Source organism: Amblyomma mixtum, chromosome 3 (assembly GCF_055824585.1).
Source record: "Amblyomma mixtum isolate Tamu chromosome 3, ASM5582458v1, whole genome shotgun sequence".
Classification (NCBI taxonomy): Eukaryota; Metazoa; Arthropoda; class Arachnida; order Ixodida; family Ixodidae; genus Amblyomma; species Amblyomma mixtum.
This window is the reverse complement of record NC_143014.1, coordinates 42,947,374-42,975,074: the sequence shown is the minus strand read 5'-3', so window position 1 is coordinate 42,975,074 and position 27,701 is coordinate 42,947,374. Positions and strand designations below refer to the sequence as shown.

Here is a 27,701-nt window from a genome sequence, read left to right as displayed (position 1 = left end):
TCAAACTTCTCTTAGAAGTATGGCTTCCTAACGCCATTGCGATCGTTGTGACAGGCCACCGGGCGTATAATCCTGTTGCAGTTAGTGTAATTGCTATATTTGTTGCATAAATATATATGCGATTGCATCGACCTGTGTAAACTTTGGTAGCCAAATCTTGTCACACGAGTTCTAACGGAGCCCCGGAAACGTGTTCGTTATAACGAGAATTTCGTTTCATCTGCACGTGTCCTGCGTCACGGCTCTCGTCAAGTCACGGCGTTGTGAAAATTGCCGAGCTATACGTGCCATTGGGTCACATATTTTATGAAGTTAGCGGCTATACTGCGTTTCCAAAAGTCCCAGCTTCTAAACATCCGGAAGACACCGAAGCTTTGTTTTCTCAGATCGTGGCAGCATTGTTTTCGATCCCTTGTCGTTGTTTCGGTAGCGTACAATTATCGTCTTGAGAAACCTCATTCCAGAGCCAGGAGGGAAATTCGGGGCCGCCTCAAGCCTCGCACTGAAATGCTATGACGCTGTGTGGAAAGTGCGCGCTAGACAAGGTGCCTTTCTTGTTGCCAGGCTTTCGCGGAAATTATAATTACGCCGGGTCGTTTGCTTAGAAAATGCACGTACATACCTTAAAGGCAGCGCTGTGCAGACGCTAAGGGGGTTCAAATTTTCCTCTGACGGTGACAAAATTGGTATCAGACACGACAAAAGCTGTACACGGGCAAATTGGTATGAGAAAATAGATATGAATTCGACGTGAAGAGCGAAGAGGAAGAAACGAAAATACACAAAGCGGCGCCGAGGTCTAGCTGTCTAATTACATGCACCAGTGGCGCAAGTCACGTTCACGCATCCAGCTGGCCTTTCATTTTTGAAGTGCACACAATGTGACTGAGAGTTTTGTATTGTTTTTATCTTTATCGGGCGAAGGAGAAAATAAATGAGGAAAAAAGATGAAGCACACTATTCAAGATATGATTGTCGAGTTAGCCAGAAAGCAAGGACCGCAATCGCGATTTTGTTTACAGAAATTGGCATGATTTCCAATAAGCTAGTAACAGAATAAGCACTATAAATTTTTGCAACGCATTTATCTCTGTGCTCTGCTGTTCGCGGTTATAAAGAAAGCTTGATGCACTAGTGCAGAATGTCTGACCAACCTTAAATTTAGCACTCAAATATTTCGTTGTCTCGCAAGTTGATATTTATTAACTTTTCAAAGATTTACATCAGAATCTACAAAAGCTGCCGAATAAGACTGCAGTGTTCTGAAGTTCATTATCTTGACCGGTTTTCGTGCTGCCCGTTGCAGTGCATTCGCAGAACATTTGCTGTAAGCAAGATTTGATTTGTTTATGTTCGCCATGGGACACACAGTGCTGACGTAATGTCGGTGTAATTTGATTTGTTCCAGTCCGCCTGAACCACACAGTGACCCAGAGTTCTTCTTGGGGGATGATATGCAGCAGAACCTGATATACATCGCAGCCGTCCCTGGGTATGGAACAACCCAGGTCAGGATGCACTGGCTCCTTGACATTGTCAACGCCAGGTACGTTGGTCAGCGGAGCCATCGCAGCTACCGCCGTTCGTATCTTCTGATCTTTTGTTTTTGGCTACAGCGCAGCTTCAAGTGTCTTCTCTCCTTTCTCACTCGCCGCAGTAGGGAGAATAATGGGGGTATGTGATTTTTTTCCACGAAAATGCAATAGTACACGCCATTTCTGATACTATAGTGTCCAAAACTGTGTCGAGATTGTCTGTCCGTCCGTCTCCGCCTGCCTGCCTGCCAAATGCCTGCCTATGCAGTGAAGGCTACCTACAGCTATGCACATGACAGCGACGGCGCTTCGGCAGCGAGATGTCACGACTTCGAAAGAACAGGCATCTCCGCCGGCACCTTGGACATCGCTGCGACGTAACTGACATCAGCCTCGCGTTTCGTATACTGTAGGAACATGCAGAAAGCTAAAAGAAAAAAATAAAAGGGAAACACCTGGTAAAGTGCCGGCGGTTATATACCACTTCCGACAAGCGCTGCGGCAGACCGCACCGGCGCAGATATCCGAACGCTCAGGCAAGCACCCCTCGCGGTATTAGAAATGCATGTAAACGCCTTAATCGCGGTCTCCAAACATACATATGGACGCCTGCACTTTTAATTTCGCTTTCACCGCCCCGCTATTCCGCTGGCTAAACTACACGAGGCGTCCCCAAGGGGAAGAGCTTTGCGGCCCGCTTAAGCCCTTGGCCAAACAGTGGGACAAGCACCTGGGCAAAGTTCAAAGGAGCGCCGTAACAGGGGGACGTAGCTCAGGGAGCCGCCCTGCGCTTCGCGTCTCGCCCGGGGGCTCGCCGCGTCGGACGGGGATCGCCGCACAGCCCGTGCGCAGTGGATCGTCGAAAACCGCGCGTGCCGCCTGAGGGCGCAGCCCGTTGGGAAAACATTGATCCGCCTGCTAGCGCGCGCGGAAGTTCCTTTCGGCGCGCGGCGCTGTTCCTCCAGTGACAGGAGTGGCCGTGACCTCTGTACGCCACAACTCAAGTGCGGCGTAGCACTCAGCACAACCGTTTTCATGCACAGTGGATCGTTCCGACATTGGTGTATTTTCATCTGCCCTGTCACTGATACTTATGCGAAACCTTGCAATAATTTTCACCCTCTTCCTCATGTTTCCTGATTTGCGACAGCTGTGCGCTTGCGTCACAGAAGACGGCGGTGAGGCGAGTGTTCGGCAGTGACCATTCTGATATGCTTCGACGAGGCATGCCTCTCATCTGCCATCTCTGTCACTCAGATGTGGTTCGAATGGAAGGCACAGCGAGGAACTACCACTTCTGGCATCTATCTTTGTCTTTCTGACACTAGTTACCGGTACTAGATTAAAGGACAGCAGGGCAAATGAAACGACGACGAAAGAATGCGGACGTATGCGGTGTCGTGTGGACGTGACCAGGAGGCGTTGTACACGTTATGGTTTGGTTATTGATTTATTGGGGTTTAACGTCCCAAAGCGACTCAGGCTATGAGGGACGCCGTAGTGAAGGGCTCCGAAAATTTCGACCACCCGGTGTTCTTTAACGTGCACTGACATCGCACAGAACACGGGCCTCTAGAATTTCGCCTCCATCGAAATTCGGCCGCCGCGGCCGGGATCGAACCCGCGTCTTAACCACTGAGCCACCGCAGTGCGGCACACGTTATGATCGCCGTATACGATTCGTTGCGGGACCTACGTTTTGAAAGCAGGCACTTCGCGTGTAGCTGCTGTGCAGTGATCACAGACCGCCCGCTGGTGTAGCTGAAGAAGGCACGTAGGTAAAGCCTTTGTAAAAAATATACAGCCCAAGATATTTGCTTCAAAGAAAAATAGCGGAGCTCTTTAGCGCGTTCGGCAGTCGTAAACTAGGGAGTGCTGAGGGCATGAGTTCCACCTTTGACAGATTATGGTCATTGAGGATGCAAAGCCAGCCGCGCAGCAGGGCCCAGAAGCAAACCGATTGGGCTGTATACTTTTGACAAAGGCTGTATACGCACGTACTCAACCACGAACACCAACAAACGCGCGAAAGCACGTGTTCCTGGCTGTGAGAGCGCTCTCGATTCTTTTAGCGCGGCAGCGTTAGAGCGGACGTTAGGAGGAAAAGCCGAGCGCTTAATTCAGGACTTATCGAGAGGGTTTTGACGTCACACGTTGAGCTGTAGAATGAAAATGAGTAAAGCTATAGATCAGTTGTGATATGTCGTCGTAGGATAACTGAAATGTCATTACGACATATAATGATGTAAATTCTGTACAGCTTTGGCAGAAAATCTCCAAGCCGCAGAGATGAGGGAGGAGTCCGGAGAGATGAGGGCCTTAGTGTTCCTCCAGAGATCTGCTTCTTCTGGCGTGGCCTGCTGCACGGCTCAAAGGGAGGCGCTGTGTCTTGAAGATTTTTGATCAAGGCTTCATACTGCGTAGCGCAGAGTGCGTTTACAGCAGAAAAAAGTAAAGAAAATTTAAGTAGGCGACAAATACGCATTTGTGTGCCGTCTTTGCTTTCAGCTGTCGCCGCGTTAGTGCTATAGAAGGTTACAGCGGGTTTTGCTGCCCTGAGAGTCCACATGGGGCCTGTACTGCGAGCGTACTATAAGCCGCCATCAGAGCGATGCCAAAACAATTTGGCCCTCTCGACGGACCCACAAGGCCTCGCTGAAGGCTGCTATGAATTGAGCAGGTACTGAAGATCACTCTTTTTCGCAGAACTGCCGCTACTCTGTACGGGCAAAAAGGATAGATAATTTTTGTTGTACTTACACCATGAAGCCGGCGTAAAATGTTTGCGTTCAATATTTATTTTTTTTTTCGCGTTTGTGCGTTGATAGTGTGTCAGTATGATGGCGCTATAGACCAACACCGATCTGTGACGTAAGCAAGATGCGGTGGCACTCCTTTCGCCAGCTTTAACGACTGGTGAAAAACGTGGGGGTGAAAAGTAGCCTTAGCGCCCATAGGAACACACGCAAGCAAAAGTTTTCAAAGCAGTTTTCTGATTTCGCAGTGCACCTCTGATGCCCTCCCTTCAAGCAGAACAACGAAACTAATCCTAAACCAGGTTCTGAAAGTATTAAGCGTCATTTTGAAGGCGATGTATGTTTAAAGCACCTACGCACGGGAGTGACTCCCTGCTCGGGGTACGGAACGGTGGCGCGGCCCATGGAACGAAATGTAAGCAAAACTTTCAGAAATATTTTCTTGTTTCACAGAGCACTCATGTAGGCGGCCGTTCGTTAACAGTTGACGAGTGCTTTGAAGGAGAGTGCGACTAAGCATGTTACGTCATTTCGAAGCTATCTTTGTAAAACGTCGCGATAAATCTGTGTTGTGAAGCCAGACGTACCCCCAAAGGCGCTCAATCCGCTGGGTGTTTCTCAGAATTGCGCCATCTTCTCGTTTAGTCCGAGAAGCTGCCGCGTGCGATGCATTTGCTCTCTAATAGTCATTCAAACCAGACAGCCTAGACAGCATTACCTGAAAAAGCAGTTCTCAAACGGCATGAAGCACACGAAAGAGAACCACGCACTGTAGCGGACGGCGGTATAGAGTTACTGTATATGCTACAAAGGTGTGGCATACCTTTGGTACAGTAATTCTAGGATCCGGCGTCCTCCAGCGCCACCTATGTGTGCAATCATGGTGCTAGTCACCTGCTACAGTGCGTGGTTCACTTATCGTGTTGTTTGAGGACTGTCCTCCATGCAAACCTTCGTATCGTTTGAAAAGCCGTATTTGTGAGGGAATGTAGCGCGCGCGGTAGAAATGTCAGACTTTCGTGATTCGGAGAAACACCCAGCGGATATAGTACCTTTTGGGGATATACATGATGGAAGCCTAAAGTCGTCGTTACCAAGAAGCATAGGCGATGTTTTTTTTTTAATTTGTGGTGCTGATTAGTTGGAAGTGTGATTATTTTATGGCTTAAAGTTAATTGATAAGAAAGCACAATAAAAAACAACCATTTCCATCGATGGGATCCGAACCAACAACCTCCGAATTTCGCGTCCGAAATTCGGATCGGACTGCAGATAAAAACACAGCAAAAATGACGCTTATGTCAGCTGGGGAAGTGCATTCTATTCGAGCTGGTGAAGTGCATACGGACTAAGGAAACTTCCAGTTAATGTTAAAAGCTTGGCGTTTCGCAGGAATAAACGCACGTGCAGCGTTTCTCAAAAGTTTAGAGCCCACGGGGGTTTGCTTCTGGACCACTCCTTGTGTCTCGTTATGCATCAACAGCGTTCCAAATCTCTCGAAGGTAAGGGGAACTCTGGTGCTCCCCTCTCCAAAGGTAAGGACTGCTATGCTGCCGGAGTTCTACTATACGGCTTAGAAGCGAACTCTCTGGACTCTAAACTTTTGACAAAGGCTGTACATTCGCTAAACAGCGAAGAAAAGTTATAAAACATCGACGTTTCAGGACCCGTAGAGCTCCCTTGCTCACACTGAAAACGAATGAGAAGGGCCGCATCTTACAAGTATCCATGACGGTCCATTGAGTGGCCATGATATCAGTAAGATAGCCCTTCGTCCTGTTTACCACATCCTTGGTCGTCTATGTATCAAAACGATTCCAAAAGCAAGTGTGACGATAACGACTTCGCGATGTCCAAGACTGGGGCGCTGTTCTAATCAGCGATGCGCGTCACGTGAACACGTTCTTCCAAGGCCGTTGGTAGGTGTGCGGTCTTTAGCGACATCGTTCTTGTGTTGGTTTAGCGTTCTTTCGAAATTTTAGACAAAGTACCAGGGAAGGGCGAGAAAATTCTCATATTAGCAGCTGTTGCATGTGTCTTTTTGAAATGACTACCGGGCAGGGGTGTCATTTACTAACGAACGGATTCTGCGATGTGCGCTGGCACGATTTTTCAGTTGCCATTACGTTTTTGAAGCTTTATACTAATTCAATCACAAAAAGGAGATCAAAGAAGGGCGTGGAGAATTGCTAACTCTCTTCGCGCTCTGCCGGAATCGATACTGCGCGATAACTTGCGTATCAACTTGTATAACGCGCAAAAGAAACAGGTGTTTCAATGTCTCCGGCAACAAAGCGCACGAGAATAAAGTAAAACTTTGAACATATTCGTGAAATAACCTTGAACTGACGTAGATTTTCCTTTCAATGCTCTAAAACCTTGCTACTGTCACACTGTGAACGAACAAGAATAAAGCACGACTAACAAGCAGACCTCCGTTTTTTTTTTTTTTTTGCATGATGTGTCGAAAACCGGCGATTAAGCGCTAGAGAAAACCGGGTCGATTTCTCGAATTCAGTCGCGATGGCCGACCGTTATAAGCTGTACGAGACGACGTTCGTAATGGCCAAAATAGACAGCGCTTGAGCGTGAGGCGCAGAGTCCCGTATGCATTGCTTCCGACGGTACTCAGGGCGTGTCACAGCGCTCCTGATAAATTCTCACGAGACAGTTGCGCGTCAGGCCTCTCGTTAATCTCTACATCGATACCTGTGCAAAAGGAAACCGGCTCGAAAGGCGAAGTTCTTGTGAATGCGCATTGCCACAGCTTTCTGTTCCGTTAGATTGCTCGCGTTTCATGATTGAATTATATCTGCGTGCGAATGCCGTTCTCTTGTTCGTTCTCTATCCATATCGCAATCGCCTACTTAGATGCGAAGTTATCAGCTTTCAGCGGAAGAATTTCATTCCTCCGCGTCGAGATTAGCCCAAATGAGAGCGCGGCAACTAATGAGAGCACTTAAGTTGCATTGTTCTTTTTTTTCGCACTCCAACGACTGTGCGGGTGTGATGCTTGTTTCTGTCGCAATTTAGCGCAACTATTTGGTGTTATTGGGGCTCTTCTTCAATTGTTCCGTGAAGTTTTATTTCCCAAAATGAACCGGACATATAATATGCCCGCCGCTAGAGACGGTGCCTCCACGGCAGCGATTACAGCGCACAAATTGCGAACAGTGGCGGCGCGAAGCAGGAAGTCAGCCCACTCAGCACGCGCTCAAAAGCACGCTATATTTCGAACCCAGCGGCTGAGGGCACATGTTGCGCACCATAAAGCGAGGCGCTCGAGCGCCCCAGTGCTTGTCAGAATGGAGGCATCAGGTGTTACACCTGTACGGGTGGCTGCACGTTACACGTAGGGATGACTATCGTCGACCTTAACGCAATGAAACTACACATGAACCCAGCTCAACATCGGCGAATGTTCCCAGAAAAGCAAAAGGCTGGACCCGCCCAAGAAGATTCTCTAACCGCTCAAATAAGCTAAACAATTTCATGAGGTTTTACTTGACCACTCATTCCTATTAGATAGCGGAATGAGTGAACCTAATTACTTGGTTTTAAGCGCTGCCTGTTACGCGAATTGAAATAATTTCAATGCTGCAGCATCAAAAGAAACAGGTAACTCAATATCTTTTTCATAATTGTTGTGTTACCATCGTAGTTCCTTTTCTTCCTGTCTTCTTCGAACTGCAAAGGTCAATGTGCGAACCGTGACTCCGTTACGAACGCTTGAATCTAGGCGTGCTATCATATATCAGTACGAGTTTCCAGGGCGACAGCGTCCCTTACGAACATTTCCGTCGCTTTGGGCAATAGAACCGGTTACAGCAAGATATCAGCACCACCGTGTTGGAAATGATCCATTTTGTTTCCTTTTTGCTGCAACTTACTATTTAACTACGCGAAAGTGATTTTTTTTCCGGATTCTAGGAATGTTCCCTTGCAGTAGCTATGCTGTATATGGCGTACAAGTTTCATTTTCAATTACTGCTTCTCTTTTGCGTCTTTGCAGTAGTTTGTTTTAATGTTACTTACCACAGAGAAAAGGGACCCCTTGTGTTCAGCGTTTTTGTGGGCACATCACAACATCGCACCTGATTTTTTCTTTATTCTAATACTGTTTCCCCCACACTGTAATGCCCTGTTGGCGGTGTGGATATTACGACAAACAAACAAATAAACAAACAAGCAAGCAAGCACAAAAACTAACGAATGAATGAATGAACAAATAAAGGAACAAACAAACAAACAAACAAGCAAAGGAATGAAAAAAAATCAAACGAATGAATGAATGAATGAATGAATGAATGAATGAATGAATCTTCCAACTGAGCATGCTGTTGTCCTCGTTGAATAGCTTCACGTAGATAACAGTCGAATTAAGGGCGCAATCACGTTCCTTTAGGCTTCGGGATGTGCTGGCTAATTCTTATGTGGTTATGCTGCTATGCTTAATAAGCAGCGTTTACAGTTGAGTGGTGAATAACTCCAGTGCTGCGTAAACTGCAGCCAGAACCGCACATACTACTGTTTGCTAAGGCAGACCGGCAAAAGAAGAAAATCAGAACGCGATCGCGTACCAGCCAGCTGTCTTCATTACCCGACCTTGAAACACGTGCTGTATGGACGCACGTGGAACTGCTTAGATTCAGCCAGCCGTTCCAGACGCGATCGCCATTTCAACGCCACGGCTAACAGCTCGCTCGGCAGGAGTTGTCGTTCGTTACTTTCCCGCACCGTTTCGGGTCTCTGGAACGACTGCGTTCGTCTTTAGCGCTGCCGAAAGACAATAAAAATAGTAACAGAAAATAACGCGGGCGGCAAATTAAAAGCAAGAAATAAGCCCGTTCCATACTGACAGCAGTGCCGTCATTTGCTGAGCAAACGGCAATTCAGTCGAGAGGAGCTTTTAGCGTCAAAGCGTCCGGGGGCTCGGTACACATGGGCGGGACGATCAAAAGCGGCCGCGTTCGTACTTTTCCCTCTTCCGCCGCTTCTTTATTGCTGTATCACGCCGGGACACTCGTGCTGGCGCCCGGTGACGAGAAATCGGGCTGAAAATCGAGGCTCCCGCGACGTCCGTCCGTCACGTGTATGTCTCTCGCGAGGCTGAGGTGGGGAGGGAACTCTTGAAGCCCGCATTCGAGAGAAAGCCCATGAGCGCGCCCAAGTGGCCGTCGTCGCCCTTTATCTCCCCCATGTCCCCCTCCGGTGCGTATGGTACGCGCGCATGCGGTGACCGCCGTCAAGCTGCCGCCTCCGCACGCTTCTTTTTGAAGAGTGGCAGTTCGTCCCGGGTCAGCCGCCCTAATTGGCCCGGTCCTCGCGAAGACGTCTCGCTTTCGCTCGGCAAACGCCCCTTCTGGAGCGGCTCTGAATCAGCAGATGACGTTTCAATTTCACGAACGACGGGCTGCGTCGGTGTGTGCGTCCCGGACCCGCGTCGGCGCGGTTACAGCGCACGGTGCGTGCGTACGTGCGGGGAGTCTGCTCATCGATCCGCGCCAGGCAGCAGGGACCCGCGTCCATGCGCGCGCCGTCCGCTGTGTAAACAGCGTAATATGCTCCCCAGTTTCAAAGAAATAATATTGACATTTAATTTCGCTATTTGTTTGAAACGCGCTCTCGCGGAATAAACAATATCGGTAATAGCCGGTCGCGCGACAACCATCACCGGCGGCGCTTCCATCCGGCGAGAGAAAAAGTGCGCCCGCATCCCGCCAGCTTAGAGCGCGATTCACCGCTGACGCCAGCACGGAGAGCGGTCTGCTAGCCGAAACGTCGCGCAGGCGGAGCGCCACTGGGGGCGCGCGCATCGCGCGGAGAGGATGAAGGCGTACGGCGAGCCCTTTCCTCTGCGCTCTTTCTGTGCGCAAAAGGAACGATGCAAGGGGGCGGGGGAGCGTGAGCGCACCGAAACCGATAATTTACATGGAACGCGTCCCGTTTCACCCGTGACTCGATGGGCTTCGCCGGGGTTTATCCCCGCATCCCGAGCAGTAGAATGGGGAGGCGGGGGAGGGGGAATGGGGAATGGATACCGCGCCTGCGTCCTCGGCTGTCTGCGCAAGCGCCCGCTTCCGCTCTCCGTTTTTAATCCGTCCTTTGAATGAAAGATTATACGGCCCAGTTTGATAATCTAGAGGTTGTAATTGACGCTCTCCTCGCCTTCTGGGAGATATCCTTCCGTCGCGCCGAAAATGACAGGTTCTCGAACCTCACCCGCTAAAAGGATAATGGCGGAGCCTAGCAGTTTCCGAAATTAGCGGATCGTTTTGCTGCTGCAGTGGACAAGCGCCTCTTTATCTGGGGTGCGCCGTGACAACAGGGCGGAGTGCGATAAATCAGAAGAGGAGAAGAAGCGAGTTCTTGAAAACTTTAAACGCAGTTTTCAAAACTTCAAAGGAGATCAATTTTCCAGAAATTACACAATCCCAAAAGTGGTCTTTTAAGAGTGTTTAGGGGCCTTGGACGCGACGTGACGATTCATAATAACAGGCCGAGGTCACCTTACTTACACACTGCTTGTGCCTTGGCAATTTGTCTCTGAAAGGTTCCGGTTGCGCATGTGCCAACATGACTTAACAGTCTCGCTTGCAAAAAAAAAAAGGAAAACAGGAACGAAATAGTAACAAGTAGGGCGCACAACTCATATTTCAAAACAAACTAGAAGCAACTGCGTGTGGTTCCCCGCCTGTCCTGACTGCTCCATTAATGGAAAATACATCAGAAACGCGGAAAGCGGTGTTGAGTCGAAGTAGGGGACCAAATTGCAAGACGCCTAATGTGACAGAAGTCTCAACGTCAGCTGCATGTTCAAGGGAGATGTGAAAGAAAGCGTGTAGCTAGGGAATGTTTTGGGGAGTTCAGTTCATTAATATGTTACGTGACCGGGGATGATGGGTTCTGTGGTGTTGGCATTTGATGACATCACTTCATGCGGGAGACGACTACTTAATTTCAGGGGAAGCTGGGGGTGGGGAGTAGGTCTGGCTCAGCTGACGCTGTAAAACAGAAAGAAATGTTTGGAAATAGAGCATAGCAAGTGAACTGCAGCAATACTGAGTTCTTTTTAATCACTAATTTGTTCCTAGTAGCGGCCAAAATTGTTCATAGCTGGGCTCTATTTGCCTCACGTTTTGTGGCAGTGTTAAAGTTTAGCATTTTAGCAAACAGCACGTTGTAAACAAATACATGACACAACCCTGTAGCATCGGATGTAACCGAAACGGCGCTTTACATGCGTTGCCATGCCAACAGGATAATCAAAGTCAAGCCTCTGAAGCCAAGTGTTAAAAGAAAGAAAAATGAATAACGTTCGAGGAGAACAAAATGCACGGTGTAAGGGTGATTGTCAGTTGCCTTGTTGACGCCTTCAATACTGCGAGCTGCGGCACTGGTGCTGTATGCAAACTTGTAGTTATTGTCGTTGTGCTTTTCGCTTCAGGCGACATAATGTTATCGATTGGAGTTTTTCAGCCGCCATGGTGGCTCAGTGGTTATGGCACTCGGCCGCTGACCCGAAAGAGGCGGGCTCGATCTCGGTCGCGGCGGTCGAATTTCAATGGAGGCGAAATTCAAGAGGCCCGTGTACTGCGCGATGTCAGTGCACGTTAAAGAACCCCAGGTGGTCGAAATTTCCGGAGGCCTTCACTACGGCGTCTTTCATAGCCTAAGTCGCTTTGGGACGTTAAACCCCATAAACCAAACCAAACCAAACTGATTGGAGTTTTAAGACACACACTTGAAGTTTTCAGCCAGCACTTTACGCGTTTTTGCTGTTCGCTAGGCTTCTCTGAAATGCTTTTGCTGTCTTTAAAGACAACTCTGCTAGACTCTTCTCTGCCACTGTCGGAGGAGCAGTCTTATAATCTTTCAATTTACAGCTTTCCTCCCCCCCCCCCCCCCCCCCCTCTTTCCCCTATTGACTGCGGTTACCGGTGATAACTGAAGCATCGTTGCCATCATCCTTCAGTTCAGGTTGGTCTGGCCGCAGATCGTACAATTTTAAGAAGCTACAGGCGTTTGCCTGTGCATGAGGTGAACCTCAACTGCGAATGCCCTATAGGTTACCCGTGTGTACCCGTAGCACTTTTGTCAGATAGGCAGTAATGCTACAGAAAATACGTAGTGCCTTACAAGTGGTGTTTTAGAAATTTTGTTTTCCTAAACGCACTCCAAAACCGAAGAAATTAACGGTGTAACATTTGCCTTTATCTGCACTCGAATTCTCCACCCTTTTCTCTTGACTCGCGGATCCGAGACCAAAGCTCCGCCTATTACATTGGCTGCTGCTTAGTAAGCTAACTCTGCTTTCGTCACTACCTTGAGTGGAGCGCCGTTGGTGACGTGGGCGAGTGCAGAGCTGACATCATACACCGACCGCTCTATGACGTCATAATGACGGCGATAAAGCAGCAGCAACCCGCAGTAGGAAACGAAGGAGAGCTTGCTCTTTGCGCTCTGTTTTGCCAATCTATATGCAACTTGGATGAGATATTCACGGCGACGAACTGTGCCTCAGCTCGCCACGCTGGAAGGAGGATTCAGCGCCCCTTTAAAGGTTAACTAGTCTCTTTGCATGTCTCTCCTTTTCTGTCGACCTTGTCTTTTTGAGCGCTTTCACTGTCAAAATGAAAAACCAACTCGCCCACTCACTTCCATTAATCTCTGTAGGCTGACACACCATTTGCCCTTCAAAATTTTATAATCCTGCATTGCGCTTAGCTAGTAGAATTACTAGTTAAACCCAACGCAAAAACGCAGGCAGTACTCCGTAGCCTCCCATGCGATCTTTTCGGCTGTAATCTCAGTAATACTGCAAGCACTACTTCCTTAGGGTGCATCGATGCTAGCGCCGTCGTTCAGAGTGACGGCACTCTGGCATGCGCCGCACCGCAGACTTCTCCGCGGTAGCCATCGTGGGGCAAGTCGCTTTTCGTGCCATTGCTGCGGAGTGCGCGAAGCTGTTGTGTGAGCATCCATGCCCTTGTAAGCACTAACTCTGTATGATTTTAGTCACTTTTTTAGTTTGTCGCCAACCTCTCACTGCGCACAACATATATTTTGGTGTCCCTTCTTCAACGTTGAAGGAGCTTGAAGCATCGTTACAAACGTGAATATCAAACTCGTTGCATCGAATGCTTTGGCATCGGGAGTAGTGCGCTGTGTTTTTGAGGTGGAACATTTGAATTCACAGTTATGTGAAGGGTCGACTCTAGACTTTAGTGTTATTCCCGGAGTGCAACACAACGACGATCTTTAGTGACTAGCGCTCGCCCCTTTTGTGTTCAGAGCCACAGTGCGAACGCGGAAAGCAAGTTGAGCCTGGTATTGTCGAAGGAATGCCCCATTGTACCCCTTCGACAACTGCCCTTTACATTCAATCTTGAAAGGTGGTGGCAACCGTCGAGGCTTCAGGTTCAAGCAGATTAATTAAGGGGCATTCCCCTCTCTCCTTTTCGAAAGAGAATGCAATGGAGGGCCACCGACGCATCTCCCCTCGCGCTAACCCCTTTTGTGGGCAGAGTAGGAATTGAAAAAGTTGTCTGTGAACAAGGTTTTTTTGGTTGCGGAAAACTATCCTCTGAGCCACCCGTCCTGTAATTTGATAGGTCTCTTAGGGCTACTTTTTCTCAAATTATTGGCGGGAACAATTTTTAGAGAGGTCATTTTAATTCGCAAAAAACGCGAAAGTCAGTGTCCTCGCGAAAAATTATGCCGTTTACAGTTTGTGGCTCGCACTTCGAGTAGTCGCGAGGAAACTTCTGTCGTGAATTGACAGGTGCAGCGGCGTCACCTTCCGAAAGCGGTTGCGAGGAAGCAAGCTGCCTGCGCGGTACAAAGCTCATTCCGTATGCAGCTTTTTCTTCCCCGTATAGTGACACATCGCGAGGCGAAGTGTACCCCTGTCAAGCGCGCAAGTACCCGTCTGAGGTTAAGCTAAATTCAAGTGAAGTTAAATATGCCCGTGCGACTTCCGAATTTAAGCTGTACGGCAGCAAAACTGCAGCTAGCACCAATAACAAAAAACCGGTTCAGGAAATGCCTCCTGCTAGGTGTGCAGCCAGAAGCAGCTTCAAAATGTTGCTGAGAATTGTTTTGAAATAAGATGCCGCATGCATTAGCGGGCGAGATAAGTCAAAGTTCGGTTTATTCATCATGACTCACCTTTTCCTGCTGCGTCTATTTTGCGCTTTAAGATAGACCCCTGCAATGGAAAAAAATTTCCGATACACGCGGCTGCCTGAAACGTAAACAGTTGTTGATCTGTAGCAAGAGACGCAATTGAAGCCTCCTACATGTTATGCACCTCATAAACTCATTCATACCTGGAAGTACCGAAAGGCTTTGCCTTATAAATAGTCACTCTATTCAAAATAGCTGCTTTGAGCATCCTAGGCGGCTAAAGAGTATGTGCTGACCTAGCTGCACAATAGGCCTTGCCTCTGAGAGCTATGCGTGCGAGCATAGTTCTTTTCTCTTTTATATTTGTGACAAAAAGTGCTCAGAATTGCGAGTATATGTGTGAAAATTTTATACATCTGAGCCTGCTAGCGCATACTCAACACGAAAACCGGCTGACTCTCCGTAGCCCAGCGTTTCTGCGCTTGCCCCAAGATGGCGGCCGCCTCCCCCCTATACGGCGGTGCGCTACATCGAGGCACCCTAAACTTCCCTTACTTGCAGCGCCCCTTTGGACAAGGATTTTAGCCGGACGCTCAACTTCAGCTTGCTGGACACGCTGCTTGACCGGTTGCGGGCGCTGGGGCTCAAGCCCGGCCTGGAGCTCATGGGAAATCCTTTCGGGCGGCCGCTGGATTTCGAGCAGAGTGCTGACCTGGACCTCTGGAAGGAGCTCGTCAGGGCATTGGGTAACCACTACCTGGGTGAGCACGCACTCGTTGCGTATTGACCGTTACACAAGGTATTTTAACTCACGAGAGCCAATGTTTAAAAATGCTACAGTTCATTTTTTGAATTTGAAGTTCAAGTACCGTTCTTGGCGGTCACCTGGTTCCCTCAGGAGTCGATCAACTCATAATTATTGAATTATTAATTTAGAATGGACTACCGCCGGAACCATTCAAGAAACCTGAAAAATTCCACCTGCAAGGTTACACAGCACCAAGAGGGACGCAAAGTCGGTCAATTTCCGAAGGGGCAGGTTTGTGAAGAGTTTTTTTTTTTTTTTCCAGGCATTGAACAGAGTGTACGAAATATTAGAGGCACACTTGACTGCGCTGCCGCTCGCCCACGCTGGTGGCAGAACGTGTATGTAGAGCCCTACTTTATCAAAATAGAGAGCTTTTGCATAGCAAAAAAAAAAATACATGTGACCCGGACGTGATTCCAACACGCAACCTTCTGATCTGGAGTCAGACGCGATACCGTTGCGCCACCGAGTCATTTTTTTTTCTTTATTGCATGGAAGAACTTCCGTAAAAAGGGGGAAAACTTCAATCAAACTGGTTCGCGTCTCAAGTTACTGGGCTGCTTAATAGCAGCCCGCCATAGCCCATAACTCAACACTGCATCCCCATCAAAACATCAAAATTCAGGGAGGCACACACATGCATCTAGGCACGGCAGCCAGCTTGGAGGTTCTTCGCGTGCAGCATATACACTCCTCACCAAAGCACACTGTTCACGAAACACAGATTTGGACGATCTTGGTGGCTCGGCATGTCTGTCCATCATACGGCTTTTCCAACGACTGAATAGTCCCATCAACACAAACAGATCATAAGGCACAACAGAGTTTTTGCCAACAGGCAGAAATCTAATAGTGTATGGTGTAATTTCAATGTCCTTCTTAAGAGTTCGTTGTAGTATGTCCCAAAAGAACATGGCATCACGGCACAGGATGAAGCAATGATCAATTGCCTCAGGCACGTTACACAGACGGCAATTCACATTCCAGGGTACAAACATCCCCTTGTCATTAAGAAATGTCTTGACAGGCAGCGTCGCTGTGTGTAGTTTGAAAAAGAACGTTTTAGCGGCTGCCTGAATGCACATCCGCCTAACACGCTTTAGAACACTGATGTCCAAAGACCCCAGATAAGGCTGCCGATACAATGGTGTAAGGAAGAAAGACTCAGTGAGAGCCTGGGTCATCTGTTTTCTCGAGAAGCTATAGAGGTAATCTAAAGAGAAGCGTACAGTGAGGAAATTGAAAGTGTCAGCAACCTCCTTAAGGAATCCCCATAAAGTCCCCTCACGAGCCTGCACAGTCGGTGCGAATAAGTAAGGCAAATGAAAACTAAGCCGCCTAATGAGCACAGCTACCAGAAACGGGTGGCTTGCCGATTTGAAAAAGAAAAAACGGGAAACAAGTTGATGCACGAACAGGTGAACAAGGCCCACTCCACCACCCTCTAAGGGAAGGAACAAGTTGTCACGCCTCATGGACTCCCATTGAGAGCGCCACACGAATGTTGCAAATATTCTGTGTATTGCTTGCACCTTCCTCCTAGCACAATGCAGGACTTGAAGGACATACGCGAGCTTTGCAAACAAAAATATGTTACAGACCTGTGCCCTCGCAAACACTGAGAGTTCCCTACCCATCCAAGCCTGTGTTTGCCGCCGTAGAGTTACAATTTGTGAATCCCAGTAGGCTGTACTGTTGCGAACTTGGTGCAGCGGAACGCCTAGGTACTCAAGAGGGCTACAGTCCCAGCATATGCCACCGAACTGGCTTGGCCTAGTTCCCCAATGACCCAACCAAAAGCCTTTGGATTTCTCTAAATTAAGAGCCGTGCCTGATACATCATAGAACTGTTGAGTCAAGTGTAAAGCCTCAAGTACACTCTTTTTGTCAGAACAAAAGAGGGCGACATCATCAGCGTAGGCTAAAACTTTAACTTCACATTGAGCCAGAGAGAAACCGCGGATAGCTGCGACAGAGGGGTTCCAGATATAGGGCAAACAACAATGGAGACAGTGGACATCCTTGACGAACAGATGCTTCTAGTGGTATTGGTTTCGTTAGCTCCTGATTAACAATTACCCTTGTATAGGAGTTCTTATAGCACAGCCTTATGCCTTTGAGCAAGACGTCACCAATATTTGCATACTCCAAGACCGCGAACAAGAAATCGTGCCGAACTTTATCAAACGCCTTCGCCAAGTCAATTTGAATCAGAGCTACTTTGCCTGTCTCATCTGATACTGTGTCTAACACTGAACGTGCAATATGGATATGTGTTTGAATACTGCGGCCTCTAATACCACAGACCTGATACGAACCTATCAAGTCCATAATGACGAGCTGCAGACGACTGGAAAGAACCTTGGCAAAAATTTTGTAATCAACATTGAGAGGGAAATTGGACGATATCCCTCAACAGTTTTCAACCGATTAGTATCTTTGCTTTTGGGAATTAATATTGTGTGCCCAGAATAGAAAGTGGGAGGCAGGACACCCACATCATAAGATGCTTGGAAAACTTCCATCAAAACAGGCACTAGGCAAGGCGAAAATGTTTTATAGAATTCGCTAGTAATACCATCTGGCCCAGGAGATTTCTGGCTCTGCAGGGCAGAAATGGCTGATTGAATTTCATCCAAAGTGATAGGTCCCTTCACTATAGCACTCTTCTCATCGTCAAGTCGAGGGAAGTTTCCGAGTAAGGAACTGTAATCGAAACCCTGATTTGGATCTTCGCAACTGCCAAACAACTTCCGATAATGAAGAAAGCAGCAAGAATACCAGGCGCATCGCTGTATGTGCAATCACCATACTGAATTTCCAATATTTCCTTCGCAAGAGCATTCTCTCTTTCATCACTCAGGGCCCGACGAGAAGGTTGCTCGTCAAGAAACCTTCGGAACCTAGATCTTATCAAGGCCCCCTTATATCTTTCTGTCGCAAATGGTCGAAGCTCTGCTTTTACGTTATTAATCTCATCAAGATAGGCACCCGGGCTAACCCTCTCTAGCTCATGTAGCTCCGTTAGGGTGCGCCCAAGCTCACGAAGGTGATGTCTCTTCAGGAAAGCGATTCTTGCTGAGGCCTCAATTGCCAAGTTTTGATCTCCTGTTTAAACAAGTCCCACTTTTGAAAAACGGACAGACCACGGCGTGACCATACGTCTTTCAAACAAGTAGGAACAGCACGCTGAAAGATTTCGTCTGAGAACGAGTGGAACGGTGCTCTCAGCAACAAACATGCAATACGAATATAGACTTGTATGCTGCGGCCACTGACTCCACCATGCCACCAGGAGGAGAGGCATGAAATTTTTGGATGCGTGCTTTTTGTTTGCAATTATGCGCAACACAATTGCGTACATAAGTCACGACGTGGAATTTACCTACGGCAACTAAATAATTTAAAACTGTTTTTTTTCTTACGTTGTTTTGGTTACAGCAGCCGAACGATGGCTGTGACGTCATAGACTATTTAAGGTTGCACGAGTCATGCAAAAACTGCGATATATTTGCTGTTTGTTCATTTTTGTCATTTTTGTATGCCTCACGTCACTTCAAATAGTCTGTTACGTCACAGACGTCATTAGGCTGCTGAAACAGAAACAGCATGTAAGAAAAGAATTAAATGGTTTTGTAGTAAACATTACACTAACTGGGAGACCTGATATTATATCTTATATTGATCAAACTGCACAGCGGGTGCATATCATACGCTGAGAGCCCGATCGCTCCAATGCTTCCGTTCCTTCCGGTGTCTTGGCTTTCTGCCATTCCCACGAAATGAGACGGAGAGCGTTGACAGTGTCCACAAATGCTGGAGAAAAGCAGAAGCCCTCGACGGCCCTGAAAGTGGCCCCCATCAACTCAATGTCTGAACTTTCATTTGAAAGGATCCATGGTGGTCGTCCTGCACAAGGCGTGTGTCTTGGCAGGAGGAGCGGGGCTTCCACAATGAAGGCCGAAGCAAACGTGCGCTGACTAATGCTTTGATTTTTCTTTCGACAGTGCAAAGAACAGAGCCGAAACACGGGCATAGACGGTTATTTCCATACTTATTCATCTTACGAGTCTGTTACCAAGCGTTCTTAGTGAAAGCGATCCATCATATTTACTTCGTGAGATTATTTTCAATGTCCGGCCAATGACGACGACAAAGCGGCACTGGCACCCGCTCGCGGTTCGCACTAGTTACGGGCTGGAGAGAGAGGGAAACAGAAAAAAAAAAACTATCTTTGTTGGGGGCCGTAGGGCCGCTAGTCGAGGTCTCCACAGGCCTCAGCTGTCAAGTGAGCCCGGTTGACAAGCTTGAGCTGGCCTTCCAGGCTTCTGCAACGTCCTATAATGGGGCTGTGTGGTGCTAGCTGGGTTTGTTGGCAAACTCTGATGTGACATAAGGTAGAAGATTCATTGCATTCCACGCATTTCCGGTGTACCGCATTGTCGAGCGTGCTCATGAGGTTCAGCATGGACTGGGCTCGTCCTATATACATACACCGCATGATCTATGGGTGAAGTTCGAGCCTAATTAAACAGGCAACAAGCACTACGAGTGCATGAAAGAGGAGCGCACCTTGCTTCGTCCGCCATATCCACATCTCATCTCACAACAATTCCGGATTCTTCGTAGAATCCAAACCAACGTGCTCCTTACCCCGCACAGACTTTATTTATTCGGCTTCCGCAGAGGACCCAAACTGCCCATATTGTTCTCATCAGATCGCAGACACCGAGCATATGCTTTTCACATGCAACGGACTCCTTACCCCTCCGCCCCCCCACACACGCGCACGCGCACACAAAACCTGGAGCTCTTGTCCATACTCGGCGGAGCTGGATAATCAGCGGTCTATAGCCTAAAGGTGACCCACCCTCTGGGGTCTTCATCTGGCTCCGATATAAGGCTGTTCTGATTGACTGACTGAGCCTTACTCGATTAATGAGAAAGACGGAGAGGGTGTTAGCTGTTCCTTCATAACGCTGCGCAGAGAACGGATCAACTCTGGGGCTGCACATGGCCTTTGAGACACGCCGCAGTGTAGGGCTCCGGATAAATTTTGAAGACCTAGGTTTTCTTAAAGTGCACTGACTTTGCGAGCCACGCTGACGTTTTTCCATTTCGGCTCCATAAAAGAACGTCATCGGCGCTGCCGGGATCCTATCCCACATCCATGTTCAGAAGACAAGCAAAATGGCCACTCTTCAAAGAAAGGCAGCGGTGTTGCTTTCATACTTAGCTGCTGCCTATTATTTTTTCACACTCGGTTCTTTGTAACGTGATTTAGCTCGGAACTTTTTGTGATTTTCGTAAATTTTTGTTCCATACTCTTTTATCCTTTCCACCTTCCGACGACGTTGCGAGCCACCTCTGGCAATTTTGCAGGATTAGGCGGCTGGGCAGAGAACTGCTGTCAAGTCATCGTGTCGGCATTCAAAACGGGTCGTTATAGAAGACCTTTCGGTCGTTCAAACGAGAGGCGCCTGTGTGGCGCGCTTCTTCTTAGACTGCGTTTACAGTGGCCGCAAAGCAGTTAATTTTGCCAGCGGTGCTGGCGACGGTGTTCAGCCCGTCGTTTTAGGATTCTACATCGGAGAAGTCGAGGCTCACAAAGGCGGCGGCGCTGGCCCGGGCCAGCCTGGTCGTCGCAGCAGGGCAATACGTCGGAGCCCGTTTGACGGCGGCAGGGTGGCAGGACTATTATCAGCTATTTGGTACTCCCGCGTGGGTAGCCGGAGAACGTGTGGCTGACTTCCAAGTACGCGGTGTGAGATAGCGTGCGTAGTGTTGTGATTCGCAGCCAACGCAGAGGGCGAGAACGAGCTCTGAAGGGGGACGGCTGGTGCGGGCCCTGGGTCTGAGCCTCGGTCTAGATTGGTGAACATTGTTTTGTAATGCTATAACTGCGGTGGCTGTACGTAATCATAAAGCAGGAGATGACGGGCTTATAAAATCAGCGTGCAACTCTTCTCGATGTCCCTAGGAAGTTTTCAAGGTGCCCAGAATGCACGCGTTTCTTTACAGACCACTCGACCGGTGAGGGGAAGAACGTTTTTCGAAGAGTCTCGGTCCGAAACAACGCCGTCCCTCAGTTACAAGCACGGCTGAGCGAGCGCGAAGAACTGCATTCGAAGTCGATCTAGCGCACGCTATCTGCTGTGCGTAGCTATATTTCTAAACACCGTGGCAAGTCCGCGCACGTTCGTTTCATCCTTTTTGTCCACGTATTTTAGCGCTGTGTAATCTACATTACTACCTCGCCTTCACGACGTGTGTTAGCCGCTCTTCGCTGCGTTCTCAAGGAGTCGACCGACCGACCAGCCAAGGCTTGCAGTAGATCATTAGAGCATTGGTCGGCTGTACATAACGATCTTCTTTTTCATTCCCGTCGGTGTGCTAATAAACTATTTCGTTCCTTCTCCCGTTAAATAGCTAACAGTGATGTTACTGGCCAAGTAAGGATAGGGGATATGACGGGGCATGGAACAGTGGGAGAAAAAAAAAAGTTTATTTCTGTGTCACGTCAGACGGTCTTCGCACGAGGCCGGCCACCGGGAGCGGAAGGTGACGGCTTCGGCAGCCGCCCCACGTGCGAGCCCCAGTTGTTCCCCTCTGGTGGGGCTGTGCTTGGCCCGGCGGGGACCTGTGCAAGAAGAAAGCGGTGGCGTCACCACATGTAAACACAGCACCGGCGCAAAGTTGCGATCATTCTTATCTTGGACTCGCAAATACTTCAGCTCCAGTGTGGCGCGTACTTCCGAGATTCCCGGCCGTGGTGGCTGCTTCTAGACAGAAGCGGGCAGTGCGAAAATACTCCTGTACACAGATACTGGTGCGCGTCAACGGTCCGCAGGGGAACAAACCTAACCACAGACCTCCGCTCCGGCGTACCTCAACCTCATAAGCGCAGCCCCGCCGATAAACACTCCAGAAAATAATCTTGGACCCATTAGAAAACCTGTAGGTCCCCGGCGGCACTGGGGTCGAACCCAGCACCTCCCGAATGCGAGGCGCATGCTCTACTGCAAGGGCACCGCTGTACTAAGCTCTAAACTACGGAGGAATCCTATATTATGGCGCCGTGAGCTATGCAGTAGAACATGTATAAGCTATGTGCTCACTGTGGGCGCGTGGAAAGGAACTCTGGCGTGAGCGCGCTGTGGGCAGCCCCGCAGCTGCGGACGCCGTTCTGCCAAGTGATGAAAGGAATGTTGTCCTCAAACATCAATTAAAAAAGCTTTTAACCTAGCCCAAATAAAAAGAAGCATGATTATAAATGATTTCTACTGACAAGATATTGCACAACTTGTTTTGAAGGAGGCGCGTTAAAAACAACATATACTCTTCCACCGCCACCACATCCACTTTTATAAACTGATTGTAGTAGAAAGGAAAGTTTCGGCACTAGAACGCGATACGCCGTTCACTATTCAACGGAAACCAAGATCTTTCAAGACACGATAGCACCCTAAGCGAGAGCCCATGCATTAATTTATTCACGTGCCACTATTAAAATATGTCCTTGGAGCAACCTGGAGGAGGCCTGAATTGGGCTTCTAAGAAGCCACCACGCGATTGCTCGTTAAGGTGAAGGAAGATTCGCCATTATATGCTTGCGTCATATGAATTCGTTAAAAGGGAATATAATGCGGAGACAAAACTCTCCGCGTTTTGTAATAAGCAGGGAATTGGCCTGCCCTGTGTGCTACCGTTTATAAAGACACATTCTTGCTCTCACCTGTCCGTCCAACGTGGCCGCCTCCCGAGGATGTTCTCTGAATGGCCCAGGTTTTTTGCGAGCGGCAGCTCTCTCCATGCTTCCCAGTCGAAGCTCCTGCCTCAGAAGCTCGTTTTCTCGCAACATGCGACGCAGTCGTGCCTGAGCCTCCGGCTCCGAGAGCGTGCACAGCACTTCTTCGCGATGTCGCCGCTGCAAGTCTTGTTCTTCATACCCCATCACCTGCCACTCCGGGACTTCGTTGTTTCGCCAGAGGGCTTGGTATGGACTTCGAAAGAGAGAATGCATACACACACTTTGGGGCTCTTCAGAGTAGCTGGACCCACCATACTCGTTGGCGGAGGAAGACAGCTCTGTGTGGCCCAATCCAGTTGACCGCGGTGTTGTACTGATTTCTGGTTGCACCCGTATCTCGGCAAGCGGTTGACGGGCCGGGGCCAAGTAATTCTGTGCACCGGTGGCAGATGAACTCTGGGTGGGCGGCCCGAGGTTGTTGTCCGGGCTTTCGTCTTCGACGTAAATGCTGAACTCGGGCACGCCGTACTCACGACCCTCGCCAGGCAGCAACGTGCTCTCAGGGAAAGGCGTTGCATCGAGAAACTCGCCAAGTGCCGTTGATGTCCTGTAGACGGGTCTGGGCCGCTCAGTTACCTGGACTGTAGCCGTCGCTTCACTAGTGCTGGTGGCTTCCTCGCCGTCATAACAACCAAATGGGCCACGCGACAATTGGTCTTGTGCGGAACCTGGCCGTCCTTCGTCTTGTGCTTCACTGTATTTGTTCTCTTGTCCTGAAAAATGAAACTTCTCCCCGGTGCTGCTCTCAACAGCGTCGTCCCCGTAGGTCGTTGCCTTCGCCGACGCTTCAGCGGCCGTTAAATGTTCTGGTTTTTTCTGCTTCGACGCATGACTTTGGGAGCTTAGGTCTTCTTCAGCCAAATTCACCGAGGTTTTCTGCTGAGCCATGTTTACTTCGCTGGTACTCTCGTCAGTCTTTCCTGGCCTTTTGAAGCTGCGCACTATATGCAATACAAGGCTCACCTCTTCAGGTGTTAAGGTGACTTGAGGACGTCGACGCCTCGGCGTTGGCGCCACACGAAGCGAGCGCCGTTTCTGACCAGTCGGAACCTGAACTCGTGCTGAGCCACCTTTGCCACGTAGCTTTGTAGCCGCAAACTTGCGCTGCGGGTTGGTAGTAGAGGGGGCGTTCGTGCAGCTCATGAGTGCACGCAGCTCGCTGCGTAGAATGTTCCTCAAGCAGCATAGGTCATTTCCTTTCGGAGGTTCAGCGGCTCGCTTAGCGGCGTGGCGAGCTTTACGCGGCCGTGTTGAGTTCTCTGAAGCCATCGCAGGAGGTGCGAAATCTCCGTAGGCCGCACCGGTCCTCGAGGGTTACCGCACGCAATCTTCCTTCGCTCGCTCTCTGTCGTCGTTTCCAGCAGGCGCTCCCTGCTGGAATGAAACTTGGCTAGTCTTCGATCAAAGCAGGTGCGAGACTGAAATTTCTAGCCTCTTTTTTTTCTTTGCAGTAACCAACTTTTTCTTCTTCTCCCAGTCTGAGATATCTGCGCATAGAATACGGAAATGAAAATTGTTTATGAAGGAAGCATATCATTTATAACGTTCCTGATCGCACATCGGCTACGTTTTTTGCGTAATCTGAATGCGAGATCGCAAGATATAATTATGAGCGCCTTGGATTCCCATTTGTGTGAAAGGAATGTAACAAAAACAGTGGCTCATTGCCGCAGGAATGGCTAGCACCATTAAATAAATAAGTGACGTACGTATTTGAAGACTAACATGACCTATAATTCCCATCGAGCGCACACTAAACGCTCCTCTCACAGTATAGGTGCGGACGGTTCACATTCTGTTCGAAGCGCACAGACACGATTTATATTCTTTGCAAAAAGCGTCTCGACACAGCACTACCTTTCCTATGAAGCTTTTATAATTTATTTAGCCTATTATTTATTTATTTATTAATTTATCTGATTTAAATTAGTAGATAAATGGAACCCTTGTTACTGACACTGAAGTGTTTGCTGGTTTGCTAGCGTGCGCGGGGTTGAGGTCATGCAATAGCTGCTTAGAGAAAAATATCACATAACTTGATCTTGAAGCTTTACTGCACATCTGTATTTTTAGACATCCTAGGGGACACGAGGAGGAAGCTAGACGTCTCGCGCCTACACGCCGAAAGAGCGCGGGTTACATCGACGCCGGCATCATCAAACGCCCAGCCGCTCTGAGCGCCCCCCGCCCCATATCGCGAGGAGAGGCATGAAATTTTTGCATGCGTGCTTTTTTGTTTGCAGTTATGCGCAACACAATAGCGTACATGAGACACGACGTGGTATTTACCTACGGGAGTTAAATATTTTATAACAGATTTTTTTTTGTTGTTTCGGTTTCAGCAGTCGAACGATGGCTGTGACGTCATAGACTATTTAAGGTGACGCGAGTCATGCAAAAACTGCGATATATTCGCTGTTTGTTTATTTTTTGACATCACGACTCTTGGACTGGCTTAATAGTTGGCATGTAATTGAAACGAAGAAAGCAGCGACCATACTGCAGTTTTTGTATGCTTCACGTCACTTCAAATAGCCTTTTAGGTCACAGCCGTCATTCGGCTGCTGAAACCGAAAGAAGCATGTAAGAAAAAAATTAAATTATTTTGTAGTCAACATTACACTAACTGGGAGACCTGATATTATATCCTATATATTGATCAAACTGCACAGTGGGTGCATATCATATACGCTGAGAGCCCGATCGCACCAATGCTCTCGTTCCTTCCGGCGTCTTGGTTTTCTGCAATTCCCACGAAACGAGACGAAGAGCGTTGACAGTGTCCACAATTTGCTGGAGAAAAGCAGAAGCCCTCGACGGCCCTGACAGTGGCCCCCATCAACTCAATGTCTGAACTTTCATTTGAAAGAATCTATGATGGTTGTCCTGCACAAGGCGTGTGTTTTGGCAGGAGGAGCGAGGCTTCCGCAATGAAGGCCCAAGCAAACGTGTGTTCACTAATGCTGTGATTTTTCTTTCGACAGGGCAAAGAAGAGAGCCGAAACATAGGCATAGATGGTTATTTCCATACTTATTCATCTTACGAGTCTGTTACCAAGCGTTCTTAGTCAAAGCGATCCATCATATTTACTTCGTGAGATTACTTTCAATGTCCGGCCGATGACGACGACGAAGCAGCACTGCCACCCGCTCGCGGTTCGCACTATGGGCCGGAGAGAGAGGGAAACAGAAAAGAAAACTATTTTCGGTGGGGGCCGTAGGGCCCCTAGTCCAGGTCTCCAGAGGCCTCAGCTTCGAGTGAGCCCGGTTGATAAGCATGAGCTGGTCTTCCAGGCTTCTGCAGCGTCCTATAATGGGGCTGTTTATCTTTGGTGCTAGCTGGGTTTGTTGGCAAACTCTGATGTGATATAAGGTAGAAGATTCATTGCATTCCGCGCATTTCCGATGTACCGGCTTGTCGAGCGTGCTCACGAGGTTCAGCATGGACTGGGCTCGTCCTATATACTATCCTATATACCACCGCATGATCTAACGAGAGACTACTTACCTATGGGCGAAGTTCGAGCTAACTAAACAGGTAAACGAGCACTACGAGTGCATGAAAGAGGAGCGCACCTTGCTCCCTCCTCTATATCCACATCTCATCTGACAACAACACTGAATTCGTCGTAATCCAAACCAACGTGCTGCTTACCCCGCACAAACGGTATTTATTCGGCTTCCGCAGAGGACCCAAACTCCCCGTGTTGTTCTCATCAGATCGCAGACACCGAATATATGCTTTTCACATGCAACGCGCTCCTTACCCCTCCGCCCCCGCTCACAAGCGCACACGCACACGCACACGCAGGCGCACACACAACCTGGAGCTCTTGTCCATACACGGTGGAGCTGGATAAACAGCGGTCTATAGCCGAAAGGTGACCCACCCTCTGGGGTCTTCATCTGGCTCCGAAATAAGGCTGTTCTGATTGACTGACTGAGCCTTATTCGATTAATGAGAAAGACGGAGAGGGTGCTAGCTGTTCCTTCATAACACTGCGCAGAAAACGGATCAACTCTGGGGCTGCACATGGGTTTTGAGACACGCCGCAGCGGATGGCTCCGGATGAATTTTGAATACCTAGGTTTTCTTAAAGTGCACTGACATCGCGAACCACGCTGACGTTTTTTCATTTCGGCTCCATAAACATAATGTCATCGGCGCTGCCGGGATCCTATCCCGCATCCATGTTCAGAAGACAAACGCCATGTCCACCACCCTTCCAAGAAAGGTAGCGATGTTGCTTTTCGTACTTAGCTGCTGTCTTTTATTTTTTCACACTCGGCTTTTTGTAACGTGATTTAGCTCGGAGCTTTTTGTGATTTTCATAATTTTTTGTTCTATAGTTTTTTTATCCTTTCCGCCTTCCGACGACGTTGCCAGCCACCTCTGGCAATTGTGCAGGATTAGGCGGCCGGGCTGAGAACTGCTGTCAAGTCATCGTGTCGGCATTCGAAGCGTGTCGTTACAGAAGACCTTTCGGTACTTCAAACGAGGGGCGCCTGTGTGGCGCGCTCCTTCTTAGTCGGCGTGAACAGTGGCCACGAAGCAGTTAATTTTGCCAGCGGTGCTGGCGACGTTGTTCAGCCCGTCGTTTTAGGATTCTACATCGGAGAAGGCGAGAAAGTATCGAGGCTCGCAAAGGCGGCGGCGCTGGCCC

The 27,701-nt window shown here is 48.7% G+C and overlaps 1 protein-coding gene and 1 non-coding gene across 2 annotated transcripts in view; one reads left to right on the top strand and one right to left on the bottom strand.

Moving 5' to 3' along the window:
- The window catches only part of Idua (alpha-L-iduronidase), a 79,992-nt gene that overhangs the window by 632 nt on the left and 51,659 nt on the right, over window positions 1–27,701 (top strand). The window contains exons 2-3 of the mRNA XM_089578911.1: window positions 1,409–1,546; window positions 14,981–15,180. Coding sequence (XP_089435037.1) covers window positions 1,409–1,546; window positions 14,981–15,180 — 338 coding nt within the window. The remainder of the gene's footprint in view (window positions 1–1,408; window positions 1,547–14,980; window positions 15,181–27,701) is intronic.
- TRNAW-CCA (transfer RNA tryptophan (anticodon CCA)) lies at window positions 15,628–15,699 on the bottom strand. Its single transcript has one exon. It is a non-coding gene; the product is annotated as a tRNA-Trp (tRNA).